Below are 16,143 nucleotides of genomic sequence, written 5' to 3'. Positions count from 1 at the left end.
AACCGAACCAGTTTGACATCAAACCGGTTCTGTTTCGAGCCTGTTTGCACATCCCTATTGGAAGCAGAGCTGTCCCTAGTGGGGTGCAGGGCTGTGGGCAAATCAGCATGTGCCTTAACATTTGATATCATTACAGAATCATACTGATTGATGACATAAAGTATAAATAGTTTGAGTGAGGTTTTTGGACATGTCCAACCAGCTTGGACATATAGTGCATTTCTACAGAAAAATCAAGAAAAATAAAAGCAAAACACATGCTTCACAGTTCTCACTTAGACCATCTGGTTTGCAAACCAATTTGAGTATAGTGCATTTATTTATATATAAATATATATAGATATAGATAGTTTTTTTATTCCAGATTGAAGAGTTATGTCAGCCTGTCATGGTTGAGCCTCCCACCATGTAGCTCATATCTATAGTGTTGGGGTTACATTGGAATTTTGTAACTGTAAATGGCTTTAGTTTAGGAATGCCTTGTATTGGACAAGCTAAATTGAGACTGTTAGGTTCCTTCCAGAAATCTAAACTTGCTCTTGAACTCTCCACTGGCACTCTTTTGGTGAAGCGCTACCTGTCCTTGCAGATACTATTCATATGAATCCATCGGTAATTAAAACATGTTTACATACAATATAATTGCTCTTCACTCACTAGACAAACCCACCTGGATGTTTTTCATACATTTAGCAGCAGATGTTTTGGCAACTAGGAATTATTGCTAGAAAAGGATTGTATTTTGCATCATGAATAGCCGCTCAAGAACAAAGATTGGCAAGTCCATGCATTTGCTTTTATTGAAACTAAAATAATGTTATCTGCTCAGTAGATCTTATTGTGCAACAACAGGAAAAATAGAATGTTCTCTGTGAAATGGTTCCTGTCATAGAATGTTTTTCACTACTTACAGAATATATCGCTTGATGCTAAAAACCTGAGATTTCAGGATATGTTACTTATTGGAGTATGTCATTGGCAACAGTGATGATAAGCAAACATATATATATATATTTTTTGCAAGCCACGCACGCTCCCAATATCCGATAGTAAGAATCCAGAAATGTTTGGCAAAGTCGGGTTGTCACCATGCCAACCTGACACTTAATGGTATTGGTAACCTAAGATTTGGCCAAAGGTTTCCAATCGCAGTTGGGTTGGCATGCTGCTGACGTCACTGAAAATTCCAAGTTCTTATGACTGGGAATCAGGAGCATGCACAGCTCCTGAATCTCCTGATTCCCAGCCAGCCAGCCGCACATGGGTTGTGAGAACTACCCACTGTGTGAATATGATTTGTGTATTTGAACGTGAAACTCAGAAACAGAGTGGCCTCTTACACCAATATGAAGGGTTTAGAGTTATTTTGCAGTTTTCCATTTTCAATTAAATAGTTTTCCATTTTTTAGTGGGAGGACAGCTCTGCAAATGAACAGAGACATTTCTGTACCACTTCCTCGACCTGATCAAATAGTTGAAAGAAGTCGCAGTAAGACTTATCCAAAAAGAACGTCCAAAACACAGCCCATTGGTAAGTCCTACTGACCTGAGCAGAGTTCTTTAATTTAAAAAAAGCTAAGATGCAAAACCTATTCAGCGGAAATCAATGGCAAAACTCGTATAATTCTAGGAATTTTGCCATTGATTCTTCTCATTCTTTATTTCTCAGGAAATCATTTTAATTGTTAACAGTAGCATTAAATTTGTATATTTTTCATCTTGTATTTTTGTTCTAAATTTAATAGTTAGCTAACTGCAGCAAAACACTCCAACTTCAGAATTGATAGGAAGATAATTAAGCTGGTATTGAGTGCTTTTGAAAATTTCACTTTTTAAATCAAATGTCTAATTTCAATGCTAATATCTGTAATTTATTTAGATATTTGACTGAAGAGCAGAGCAATACCCCAGTGAATTTTTTTAAAAATGGGGATAGGAAATTTTACATGTTCTCATGGAATTTCTCAAAAAACACCTTGTTAGAGCATGTTTCGATTAGAACAGAAAAGCTGGGCAGCTGAATGGTACGGGAATGTTCCATACTATTATGGTCTCTTTGATGTCTAACAAAAGTTAGTGCTTCTACCATTAACATTACTTCACCCTCTGGTTGGAAATAAGTCTTTGAAGGGTGGGTTTGTAGTTGTGCTACTCAGAAAATGCAAGCAATTTACAATGTTTAATTGTATCAGGAAGGCACTCCTTTCCTTACAGAGTGTTACACTTTTTTTTTTTGGCCATAAATGAGAGCAGCTTCCTCTGGAAACACCTTGTTATTTCAGGAAATGCATACTGATATGCTTAGGTCTATATAGTCAGCTTTCCTGTGAAGTATTCTTTCTTTGCTTCTACTTTCAGTTTAAGCTGGATCTCACTTCTTGTCTTTTTTCGTGAGCATTTTCTTTTCGTGAGCATTTTCTTTTTCTTAGTGCTGCTAAGAATGCTTTTTAGGTGCAGTCCTGTATGCTTTCCTAGGAATACGTCTAATAGAATACAGTGAAATTCCTTTCTGAGTAGACAATATGTAGGATTTGTGCTGTTAGTCTAGGATTAATCTCTTGTCTTACTTTAAATATGGCGCAGAAAGGAGGTGTTTTACTATATATATCACTATATATATGGCATCAATATAGGCCATAGATAGCAAACCTTTACCATGGGTGTCACAAAGAACACAGGTAATGGGCATTTGTAGCATTTCTGAATTGGAGCACGAGGGTATGTGGACCCATCTATGGCATATTTATGCCTGCAGATTCGCTTTTCTTTCCACTGCTGAGAAAAATGGGTTTTTCTCACACCCACGGTTCTGTGCAAGAGGGCCATTCTGGTACAACTCACCTTTGTATGACCTCAGGTCACACAATATTTGCATTATTCGTAATGCAACGATTGTTGGTCGCATATTACTTGCATTATTCCTAATGCAAGTAATATGCGACCAACAATTGTACAAGGGTGAGTTGCGCCATAACAACCTCCTCGTGCGGCATTGTGTATGTGTGTGTTAGAGCCCTGCAACTACATAGGCAGTTTTGAACTGCCCACATTGTGCTGTGGGGCCCACCAGCCACTGTTCAGCCTATAGCTCTGACTCCCTAGGTAAATTGTTTCGACATCAGAAACTAAATGGAGAAAGAAATACCACAATAGACAATAGAAATAGACAGTAGACAAATACCACAATAGACAATAGAAATAGACAAAAGAACTTGACATCATTGAGTGAGTGAACAGCAGCACACTGAATCCCCCCAACAGTGGTGAGCCAACCAAGCAAAATGCAGATATGTGAGGAAATGTTCCTAAATTTGAACTGAGTGAGAGGGAAACATTATTATCCTACTGTGGATTTTGGAACCTAACTTGATATTGCAGATGTAAATGGAGCAAGTATCCCCCCCCCCAACTTAAACCTCACAGCTGGTTACCATTAGCTTGAGCTTCATCCATCCAAGGTTTGCACTAGGCTGGCAAGACAAAGGGCATTCTTGGAAGAGAGAGAGCTGAAGAGTGTTTCATTGTATGCATGGATGGGACCCTGAGATACTGGAGGCTACATCTGTTAGGCTTCCTGTGTATCAAGCCTGTTATTTCAAAGACTCCAAAGTAATCAAGCTACTTCCAGTGATATCCCTTCCTTCATTAGTATATTCCCTTAAAGCCACATGAATTAATTTAAATAAATGACAAAGTCCTTGTTTCTTTGCAGGCATGTGTAAATCACTCAAAAGACTGGTAGAACTGAGAAAAGGCTGATGTGAGGACTTCATGAATGAGTTCTTGAATTAGTGCATTTATTTCCCTCCGGCTCAGTGATTATTGAAGTGTGAAAGCTAACTCCACTACACATAGTCTTCAGCTCAGGGTTTCATAGTCTGCATTTTGGGCCTTTGAGCACTATCTGTTAGTTTCTTTTTTCACAGTAAAATGTAGAATTTTCTTTTAAAACACCTTTCTTTCTCATATTTTGCTTTTTTGATAGTATTACAATAGGTAGTAGTGTGTTATGTATAGATGTTTAGAGCTTTTCATGCTGATAGGTAGGTGTGTGCGGGGTGGGGGAGAGGGAGATGGATAGATAGATAGACAGGCTGATAGGCTTATGTGTGCCTTGCCAACTGGGCAAAGAGACACCTTTTAAAATGGTGACTTCCTTACGTTTAGCTGGAAAGAGCAGCTATCCCTATTGTTTGTGTGTATGTTTTTAGATTGTGAGCCCCTTTGGGACTGGAAACACTTGCTCATATCATTTGCTATGTAAACTGCTTTGGGATTATTATTTTTAATTGAAAAGCGGTATAAATATTTTCAGTATAATCTTAAGGCTAGTAATACAAGGGGCCCACTTGCACAAACAGGTGCCTGTGCAGTTTTCCACTCTCATTCCATAACTGGGGCTGAAATCTCCACTCTCTGAACCCTCCTGCTACATGCATGGTACTTTGTACTGGGGCATATATATCTGTCATTATTTGTTCGATTTGTTGGATAAGACATTATGCATGTCTTAAATATTTTTAAATGAAAACTTGGTAGTAGAGCATAATGACAATTGAAATAGTATATGGCCAAAAAAGAGGACGAGGAGGAGCCTGACTACTCTCTTACTGCCCAGATTTTGACTTATCAGATGTAATTTTTATTTTTAAAGTATAAGTTAAACGAGTTACACATTTTATCTTTTGGGATCGTGTAATGCCTGATGTCTCTTTACTACTTATGTGTTCACAATATATTTATTTGATAATTGAAGTGACAGTAGGCTTTATAGCAGAGTGTTCTATCCCTTGCATAATGAAATGCTCAGACATACATATAACAACCTGACCTTTTGTTGTTAAAAAACGTATTAAAAGATTTGGGCATCTTAAATATAGGCTGTATGCTCTGCTTACTAATAAGACCACAGAAAAATCTCCTTTTACACACTAGAAAATCTCCTTTTATGCACTAATGCAACGGGAATAATTCACAGTATACATTAGTGTTAAATAAGTCTCAAGTGCTAATAAATGGTCATTCTTTGACCACCATAGTTAATGTTTACAAGCAAAATGACTCACTCATTCACTTAACCTCCCCCCCGCCCCGCATTAGAATCATGCTTTGTAACTTGGAACTGTAGCACTGGTCCAGTTTGCCATTAAGATGTAGTCATCTGCTATCTTGTTGAATTTTATTTCATGCATATTTTAAAACAAATTTTTAAAATGGTACAAAAGGGAAAGCAAATGAGTTAAAATGAAAATTAGCTACAGTTGATTTAAACCCACACATCCATCCTGATCATTTGGCAGTTCCAACACTGAGCTTCGTAATTATTAGAATAAGATGTTGCACATTTGATTGGAGAAGCTCCTGTGTAAAACAAACCTGCAATTTCCTATTACTATGGTTTGTGTGTGGACCTCTTTGCTCATATACATTGGATGACCTTTGCAAACTGTGTTATCAAAAGCTGTTTACAAAAAGATAACAATGCATATATGTTGTTAATCACTCCTATTTTATTTATTTTTTAAAGCTTTTATCCTACCTTTTCTAATCAGATTCAAGGCAGCTTATAGTCATGAAAAATAAAACAACAAAAACAAAACAATAGTAACAACTTACAGATACAATTAAGCAACATACAAAAACAAACAAAAACCCAACCCATTAGAATATCACTAATACAGCAACCACCACAAATCAGCACTACAATCATGTAGCACCACAAATCAAATTAATGCTAACTTTAAAAGCTCTGTTTTCACTTGATGTAGAAAGGTGGGCGCCTACCTGACGACAACAGTGAGGGCATTCCAAACAGTAGCCAGTTGCTTGCTTTATTGAACAGAAATACTTATAACTTCTCTGGTAAGAAAAAAATGCAACACGTGGATCTGGTGGTTAAAGCCACCTTAATGGCCAGGGTACCTATAAAATCTTTCTTTCTGCAATATGTATCTGCTCAGTCCCTAAAAGTTTGCATGAATAACTGGCTCACAAGCAAATTGCTTTATTTGTATGCCTGACGAACTTGGCAGGCATTGGTTGAGTCTTTGAAGCTAGGTCAGAGCAGGCCCTAAATATTTTCTTAATAACTCAGGGTGATGAACTATAAAAGGACAAGGTGTTCTGAAGATTCAAGAAATCATAGGAAGTCATGTTTCAGACTACAGGAGCAGCTTTACTAATGTAGTTTTCACTGTATCTCACATTGTTATGTTGTGAACTGTTTCATGCAGCATCCCACATTGCAGTGACAATATCTAATAAAACAAAAAGCCACATCTTATTGTAATAAGTAATTTTCAAGATTATGGATATAATCTTATGGACATACTTCTATCTGCATAGTATCTACAATTCAACTTCAAAGCCCTTTTAAAATCTACTGTTAGATCCTCACCCATTTAGTATTATTTATTTATTTTTCTTATTATTATACTGCTTGATATGTACATCTCTAGGCAGTGTACAAAATCACTGCATTGTTTTAGATTTTGAAACAAGTTCTTGTGTCTTCCTCTTGTCACCTGTCTTCAATCTGTTTTCCATGGTTCTGATACTGATGGCCCATACTGACTCCCTGACAGTAGTATTTTGAGACATTATTTTGCAGAATTTTCACAATATGTGTTTGGTTTATTGACACTGCTTCCTGCCTAAAGGGGGAAAACTGTTGTGTCCTATTTGAGCAATGGATTTGGGAAAGTTGTAGCAATTCCTTTGCGAAAAGGTTTTATTACACAAGAACGTAATGTGCTTTTCCTTTGTACTGAGGCATTAAGCAGCAGAGAAATGAGCTACAGCCCTGGGACTTGTCTACACTTGAAACAACAGCACTTTTTTTTCAGCTGAAAACCAGTGTGTTGGCAGTTTTAGGTGCTTGCATAACAAAACTGCAACACATTCAGATTCCATAGGACCACATAAAGATCTGTAAGCAGAATGTGCTCCAAATGAGCCAGTATAACATTTATTTAATTTTCTTTCTTTCTTTTAGGATCTCATTGTACAAACCAGATGACACACAGTGGAGAGAATGGGGGAACTACCAAAATTATTGCACCCTCACAAATAAAAAGGTAATAATTAAACTGCTGCAAATATGGGCATACGCTCACCAGCAAGTCTAAAGAAAGATACTTTAGATGCCTGAACCTGGAAGCACAGAGTTTGGAACTAGACTTTTGGCCTTTTACACTTGGAAAAATCTGTGTGATGTCCCTCTTTAGACACTTACTGAGCGGTTATGGACAAATAGTCTAGTTCTGTAAAATGGGAATAACAGCATCCTTACAGACTTAGAGTTAGTAAAACAGTTTGCAGTGGTACATTATAAATTATATTTGTGAATCTGGGGCAGTATATATTGCTGAAAACCATCAGCATACTGTACATTTTGCACTGAAAAGGTTGAATTTATGTTGTTTCTGTGAGGGCTTCAGAAAGCAGAAGAGTAGGCATTAGATATTTATTTATTTATTTAGTCATATTTTAATACCATCTAATATGTAAATCTCTAGGCAGTGTACAGTTTTTAATATTAAAAGCATAGGTTAAAATAAAACTCGATAAAAACAATATAAAACAAATTATTGAAAATATTAAAATACTTATTAAAAGTTTTCAAGAACAGGGAAGTCTTGTGGGTCTTCCTGAAAACAAACAGAGAAGGAGATTCTCTTATTTCAGCAGGGAGCATATTCCAAAGCTCTGGGGCAGCCACAGACAAAGCCGAGTCCTGAGTCACCACCAGATGAGCTGGTGGCAACCGTAACCAGACCTCTCCAGAAGATCGTAAAAGGCGGGAGGGTTCATGACAAAGAAGGCACTCTCTTAAATAGCCTGGACCAAAGCCATTAAGGGCTTTATAGGTAATAACCAGCACTTTGTATTTCACCTGGAAACGTATCAGCAACTAGTGCAGTTCTTTCAAAACCAGGTATATGGTCCTCTCGTGTTGCCCCAGAGACCAATCTGGCTGCCGTATTCTGTACCAATTATAGTTTCTGCACTACGTACAAAGGCAGCCCCATGTAGAGCGCATTACAGTAGTCAAGCATGGACATATGTACCACTGTTTTAAGGTCATTCACCTCTAGAAATGGATGTAGCTGACGTATGAGCCAAAACTCATAAAAAGCGCTCCTGGCCACCGCCTCAACCTAAAAAACCAGGAAGAGCTTTGGGTCCAAGAGCACTCCCAAGCTACATACCTGATCTTTCAGGGACAGTGTAACCACATCCAGAAAGGCAGATCTAAACCATCTCTTGGGTCCTGACCCCCCACAGTCAGTACTTCTGTCTTATTTGGATTCAACCTCAGTTTGTTATCCCTCATCCAGCCCATCACCACCTCCAGGCAGGCATTTAGGGATAATATGCCATTTCCTGATGAAGTTGACATGGAGAATTAAATCTTGGTGTCATCAGCATATTGATAACAGCCAGCACCAAACCTCCTGATTATATCTCTCCCCGCGGTTTCATGTAGATGTTAAAGAGCATTGGAGACAGTATGGAGCCTTGTGGAACTCCACTTTAGTTGTCGCTTTGCAGAACAACAGTCTCCAAGCGACACCATCTGGAATCTACCAGAGAGGTAGGAGCAAAACCACTGTAAAATAGTGCCACCCAATCCCACCTCTCTCAGGCAATCCAGAAGGATACTATGGTCGATGGTATTGAAAGCCGCAGAGAGATCCAAGAAGATCAGCAGAGTCACACTCTCTCTGTTGATAACCATTGGAGACCATCTATCAGGCTGACCAAGGCAGTCTCAACCCCATAGCCCACATGAAAGCCAGTTTGAAATGGGTCTAGACTCTAGATAATCTACATCATCCAAAACTGCCTGGAGCTGAGAGGCCACCACCCGCTCAATCATCTTGTCCATCCATGGAAGGTTAGAAACAGGTCTGTAATTAGCTAACTCCAAGGCAAGGGTCAAGAGAACAGATTGTAGGGCGTATAGTCTGAAGCAGACTGTCCACTTCCTCAGGAGTCACAAACTGAAATGATCCAATCTAATCCCATAAGAGGAGTTGCTGGACACTTCCACAGTAGACTCTGCAATAACCGTGGAATCCAGCTCATCTGAATTTGAGAAATTTTATCCACACAAAAATTAAAAATGTCACAGCGAGTAACCGATGGTTCCAAGTTTAAATTCAAGGTGGAGGGGATACATATTAGTCCCCTCAAAACCCTAGACACCTCAGCTGGTCGTGAGTTTGCGGAACCAATGCAGACAGAAAAGAACTGCTTCTTTGCCGCCCTCACTACCAAAGCATTGATCTTCAAATGTGCTCAGTGTTGTTCCTGATCAGACTCGCACCGAGTCTTTCTCTTCCTGCACTCTAGTTGTCTACCTCGCATCTTCAGCTACTGTAACTCATCCTAATGCCACGGGGCTGTCTTTAAAGCAGGTCGGAGAGGACACTTAGGAGCAATTGTGTCTACTGCTCTAGTGAGTTCATTATTCCATGTTTGTACTGGAGTGTCAACAGAATTACTAGCAGAGCCAACCCTAAACCCTTCTAAGCCTTCCTGGAATCCTGTTCGATCCAATAACCTCCTTGGGTGGACCAACCTAATGGGTCCTTCACCCTGCAGAGGTGGGCCGAGGCTGTAAGTTCTACCTTAACCAGATGGTGATCCATCCCTGACAATGTAGAGATGACAGGAGTCCCCACGCACAGAGCACCACCCTGATCAGAGCAAAAGACTAAATAGATCGTGTGACCAGCATCATGTGTCAGCCCAGTGACCAATTGGAATAGGCCCACAGTCGTCATGGCTGCTATGTACTCTTGAGCCGCTCCCGACAACCCAGTCCCAAAATGAACATTGAAGTCCCCGACCACTCCAAAGCCCACTCAGCAACCAGGTTCATCAGCTCAGTTAGGGACTCGACTGGGCAGCAGGGGTGATCGGTACACCAGCAGAAGTCCCAATTTATCCCTGGTTTTAGACCTAGGTACACATATTCAATATAGGCCAAATTTATTTATTTATTTATTAGAAACATTTAATATACCAACCACTCCGAAGACTCTGGGCAGTGTACAAAAACATGCAAAGCAAGACAGCATTAAAATTACATTCTAAATTAAAAACTAAAGTAACTAACAAAAAAGAAAAAACCAAATAGGTAAACTACAGGGCAAAAGCCTGGCGAAAAAGAAAAGTCTTCAACAGAGATTTAAAAATCAATAAGGAAGGAGCTAAACAAATCTGAAGGGGAAGGGAGTTCCAGAAGTGGGGCAGCAACCGAAAAGACCCTTTCATGGGTCCTAGCGGCCCAAACCTTTCAGAAATCAGGGACCGACAAAAGGGCCATCTGAGAAGATCTGACCAGACGGGATGTAACTGGATGGCAGAGGCGGGTCTGTAGGTAGACAGGTGCCAAACCCCGCAAGGCTTTGAAGGTCAAAACCAGGACCTTAAATTGAACTCGGAAGCGAATAGGCAACCAGTGCAATGACTGCAGGAGAGGTGTTACCCTGTCATAGTTTCTGGCACCCATGAGTAGGCAAGCCGCTGCATTCTGGACGTGTTGTAGCTTTCTGATTGTCCTCAAAGGTAGCCCTAGATAGAGAGCATTACAATAATCTAAGCGGGAGATAACAAGGGCATGGGTCACTGCCATTAATGCCTGCAGAGCAAAGTAAGGGCGTAATTGGCGGATCAGATGAAGCTGGGCAAAAGCACTTCTGGCCGCAGCCTCCACCTGCTGTTCAAGCAGGAGGAGCAAGTCCAAAAGGACCCCCAAATCACGAACAAGCTCCTTTGGGGGCAGCGCCACCCCATCTAGAACAAGGTTCACATCCAGCTGTTGGCTGGTGCGAGGGTTGAGTAAAAGTAGTTCAGTCTCAGTGGGATTCAGTCTGAGCTTATTTAGATCCATCCAGACCTTAACAGCTTCCAGGCATTGAATAAACACAGAAACATCCCAGAATGGTCTGGGATGGCAATATAAAGCTGAGTATCATCAGCGTATTGATGAAATCTCACCCCAAACTGGGAAATGACTTGATCCAGCGGCTCCATATAGATGTTAAAGAGGACGGGGCAAGAACTGAACCCTGGGGAACTCCATAAAGGAGTGGCTATGGGTCAGAGCATTTGTCCCCAATGCATACCAACTGGACACGCCCGCTAAAGTAAGAATGGAACCACTGTAAGACAGTGCCCCCGATACCCAACCCACGCAGGCGGTCAAGAAGGATAGCATGATTGATAGTGTCAAAAGCCGCTGAGAGATCTAAAAGGACCAAGCGAGGGACACTACCCTCGTCAAAGTCCCAAAGAAGGTCATCTACCAGAGTGACCAATGCTGTCTTTGTGCTATGCCAAGGACTGAAACCTGACTGATAAGAATTAAGATAACTAGTTTCTTCCAAGACGCTCTCAAGCTGGGCACATAAAACCCTCTCTAAGACCTTCGCTAAAAAAGGGAGGTTGGATATCGGTCTATAGTTGTCAAGGACCTCAGGGTCCAGGGAGGGTTTCTTCAAGTGAGGGCGAACTATCGCCTCTTTAAGGGCTGCTGGCACGAAACCTCATGTAGCAAGGAGTTAACCAACTCCCATAGCCAAGAATTAACACCCCCTGAGAGGGATCCTGGTAAGGGAGATGGTATTCTTATAGACCACGTATTCAGTCTGTGTTCTATATATTTTATGGAAAGCTCTGCTTATGAAGTAGAGAGGGACAGATTCTCTTCATCCAATATCTATGCAATTATACAATTCCTTGTGCTCCTGAAATCTGTTTGTGCCTATGTCTTTTTTCCTTTATGTTTCCAGTCAATGTTATTTTCTCAATATCGCATTACATAGCTGAAAACAAATAATCAAAACATGGCATATATAGCAAAATCTCATTCATTCTCTCTTTTAACACATACCATATGATTAATGCAATTTTCAAAAACAAGTAAATACTAAAATATGTCATTTTATAAACCTAAATATAAAAAGAAAAGTGGAGGGGGTGGGGGAAAAAATACTGATGCCTGCGTAACTTAATCTTATTCCAGTGCTCTAATAGATCTAAGAGTAGCAACTAGATTAATATTGTCTTGTGTTTTATTGTTCCAGCAGTGGATAAACAGATTCCATTTAAACTCAAAATTATCCTCTAATGACCTGCCTTCCCTAAATCTAAGGAAGTAATTCAGGCTAGTAAGTTTGACCATCAAAACCATGTCCCAAATTTTAGAGAGCCAATCTGGCCATAGGGGGGTGGAGTGAGGTTTGGCATTTCCAGCTAGAGCAGATGAGGAGCATTGCTGCTATCGGATGGATGACTAACTCACAATCATTGAGAAAGACTAAAGATTTAATATTACGAAATAGTACAGTGACAGGACCAGGGTGATAGCCAGATATCTTTCCTAATGAGATTAGGGTATGAGTTCTGTACCATTTCAGAATGGGGGAGTTCCGTTACTCACTCTCAAACAACACATTAAAATATGCATGCCAAGTCACTCCTTTAAGTCTAATCATCAGAGCTGAGCCTCTTGTTAATTGTTGAAAAGATTATTGGTCATGAATCAGCCTACAAAGAATTTGTCAGAAAAAAAACAGAAATGGTCCATGAAATTCACATCCCAACCCTTTTCAAATCTAAAATTGTCCATCCTCTCTTCTGCTGTAGATAATCCTGGTATCTAGAGAGCTACTGTGATTTAGCACTATAACTGTGAAATGTGTCTCCTATAAATGACAAGCAGCTTAGGAGGATAATACATATAATTCACCACCCAGGATTAGTTCATTCTCTATTTTAAATCCACATTGGACAGAAACGCAGAGAGCATATTCTTAGACGCAGTGGCATTTTGCAAATCGCTGTGCAGAAATGTCTCTTCATACTAATGGACAGACTTTTACCAAATTCAGCTGAGTAGTAGAATGCTATTATTTATTTATTTATCTATCTATCTATCTATCATATCTCATCTCTCTACCACCTGATATGTGCATCCTTAGGCAGTGTACATAAGTTAAAATACAACAAATATTTAAAAAGGATAAAACGATTAAAACAAGTATGATATAACACCAATTAAAAATTAGCCTGAGAAAACCAGTACTCCCAGGGGCGTAACTACAATTAGGCAAGGGGAGGCAGTCGTCTTGGGGCCCCACTGCCTTGAGGGGCCCCCCAGAGGCACATCACATGACTGCCCACCCACACATGTTGCACCCCCTATGAATTATGTTGGAGATCGGCAGGAGCACAGAGTAAAAAAACTAGATTCAATGTGAACTAGATATTCACCGTATTCATAATGGGGATGTGAGTGTACGTGCACGATATATTGTGAAGTGTGTTTGTGTGTGTATATCAGCGAGGGGCCCATTTTAAAATCTTGTCTCTGGGCTCCCTCCAACCTTGCTACGCCCCTGAGTGCTCCTTAAGGGTCTTTTTAAAAACTGCCAGAGATTGAGGAGCTCTATTTTAACAGGGAGTGCATTCCAGAGCCCCAGTAGCCACAGAGAAGGCCTGGTTCCGGATAGCCACCAAACGAGCTGGTGGTAGCTTTATCAAAACTTCCCCAGATGATCTTAATTAAGCAGGCTATCCGGACCTTCCCAGATGATCTTAATAGGCTCTCATGACAAAGGAGGCACTCTCATAAATACCCTGGACCCAGGCTGTTAAGGGCTTTAATAATAATAACCAGCTCTTTGTATTTTGCTTGGAAACATATCAGCAGCTAGTGCAGTGCCTTTAAGGTTGATGTTATATGGTCTCTTCGGGTTATCCCGGAGACCAGTCTGTCTGCCACATTCTGTACCAGTTGTGGTTTCTGGATTACGTGCAAAGGAAGCCCCACATAAAGTACATTAGAGTAGTCAAGTCTGGAGATTACCAGCAGGTAACACCATTTTAAAGTCACTTACCTCCAGAAATGGGCATAGCTGACATAGTTGAAGCTGATAAAAAGCACCCCTGGCTGTTGCCTCAGCCTGAGAAGCCAGAGAGAGTTTTGGATCCAGGAGCACTCCCAAGCGATGTATTTGTTCTTTCTGGGGGGAGTGCAACCCCATCCAGAACAGGCAGATCTAAACCATCTCTCTGGTCTTGACCCCCCACAATCATACCTCTGTTTTATTTGGATTCAATATCAGTTTGCTATCCATTACTCAGCACATTACTGCCTCCAGGCAGGCATTTAGGGAAGTTATGCTATTACCTGATAAAATTGATATGGAGAAATTGATTTGAGTGTCATCTGCATATTGATAGCACCCCGCACCAGATCTCCTGATGATCTCTCCCAGCAGTTTCATGTAGATGTTAAAAGGCATTGGTATGGAGCCTTGTGGAACTCCATACATTAACTCCTGCTTTACAGAGCAGAGCAGCAGTCTCCAAGCAACACCATCTGGAATCTACTGGAGAGGTAGGAATGGAATCACTGTAAAACAGTGCCACCCAATTCCATAAGAACAGCCCTGCTGTATCAGGTCCAAGGCCCATCTAGTCCAGCATCCTGTTTCACACAGTGGTCCACCAGATGCCACTGGAAGCCTACAGGCAGGAGTTGAGGACATGCCCTCTCTCATGCTGTTACTCCCCTGCAACTGGTATTCAGAGGCATCCTGCCTCTGAGGTTGAAGGTGGCCTATAGCCCTCAGACTAGTATAGATCTCTCCTCAATGAAGTTATCCAAACCCCTCTTAAAGCCATCCAAACTAGTAGCCAACACCACATCTTGTGGCAGAAGATTCTAAAAGTTGATTATGCATTATGTGAAAAGGTTAAAAAAAATTTATAAGTACTTCCGTTTGTTGGACCTAAATTTCTTGGCAACGAATTTCATGGGATGACCTCTGGTTCTAGTGTTATGTGTGTGTGTGTGTGTGAGAGAGAAAATTATCCCTATCCACTTTCTCTACCCCATGCATGGGTTTATATACTTCTATCATGTCTCACTGCAGTTGTCTTTTTTTCTAAACTAAAATGCCCCAGGTGTTGTAGTCTTAGCTCATAAGGAAGGTGCTCCAGGCCCCTGACAATCTTGGTTGACCTCTTCTGCACCTTTTCTAGTTCTACAATGTCCTTTTTTAGATATGGTAAGCAGAATTATACGCAGCACTCCAGATATAACCGCACCATAGTTTTGTATAAGGGCATTATAATATTAGCAGTTTTATTTTCAGTCCCCTTCCTAATGATCCCTAGCATGGAATTGGCCTTTTTCACAGCTGCTGCACATTGAGTCGACACTTTCAACGAGCTGTCCACCATGACCCCAAGATCCCTCTCCTGGTCAGTCACCGACAGCTCAGATCCCATCAACGTATACTTGAAGTTGGGGGTTTTCGTCGTAATGTGGATCACTTTACAGTTGCCAACATTGAACCACATTTGCCATGTTGTAGCCCACTCAGCCAGTTTGGAGAGATCTTTTTGGAGCTCCTCACAATCTGTTTTGGATTTCACTACCCTATATAGTTTGGTATCAAATTTGGCCACTTCACTGCTTACCTCTACTTCTAGATCATTTATGAATAAATTAAAAAGCACAGGTCCCAGTACAGATCCCTGGGGGACCCCACTTCTTGCTTCCCTCCATTGTGAAAACTCTCCATTTATACCTATCCTCTGTTTCCTGCCCTTCAACCAGTTACTTCTGGTTGATGCACATGTACTTGTCCCCTTATCCCATGACTGTTCAAATTTTCTCAAGAGTCTTTGATGAGGAAATTTGTCAAAAGCTTTTTGGAAGCCCCAGTATACTATGTCAATCGGATCACCTTTATCCACTCACTTGTTGACACTCTCAAAGAATTCTGAAAGGTTTGTGAAGCAAGATTTACCTTTGCAAAAGCCATGCTGGTTCTCTTCTAGCAGGGATTGTTCTTCTATGTGCTTTACAATTTTATCTTCAAGGATACCTTCCATCAATTTGCCTTGAACCGACATTAAGCTAGCCGGCCTGTAATTTTCCGGATCGCCCCAGAAACCCTTTTCGAAAATGGGTGTTACGTTTGCTACTTTCCAGTCCTGACTGTAGCAATACATTATACAGTATATATCCCAACTCCCACAGGTGACTCAGGATACCAAAGTCAGTGGTATTACATGTGTAAAATGATAGGATAGGAATTTTAATTCACATAGGAT

The 16,143-nt window shown here is 40.6% G+C and overlaps 1 protein-coding gene across 7 annotated transcripts in view; it reads left to right on the top strand.

Moving 5' to 3' along the window:
- The window catches only part of EPB41L4A (erythrocyte membrane protein band 4.1 like 4A), a 193,655-nt gene that overhangs the window by 149,901 nt on the left and 27,611 nt on the right, over positions 1–16,143 (top strand). For all 7 annotated transcript variants that reach the window (XM_053294290.1, XM_053294293.1, XM_053294289.1 and 4 more), the window contains 2 exons: positions 1,410–1,531; positions 6,995–7,076. In XM_053294290.1, the coding sequence (XP_053150265.1) occupies positions 1,410–1,531; positions 6,995–7,076 (204 nt within the window). The remainder of the gene's footprint in view (positions 1–1,409; positions 1,532–6,994; positions 7,077–16,143) is intronic.

This window comes from Hemicordylus capensis, chromosome 2, assembly GCF_027244095.1.
Source record: "Hemicordylus capensis ecotype Gifberg chromosome 2, rHemCap1.1.pri, whole genome shotgun sequence".
NCBI lineage: Eukaryota > Metazoa > Chordata > Lepidosauria > Squamata > Cordylidae > Hemicordylus > Hemicordylus capensis.
Note: the sequence above shows the minus strand (reverse complement) of the source record. Positions and strands in the feature narration are given on the sequence as shown.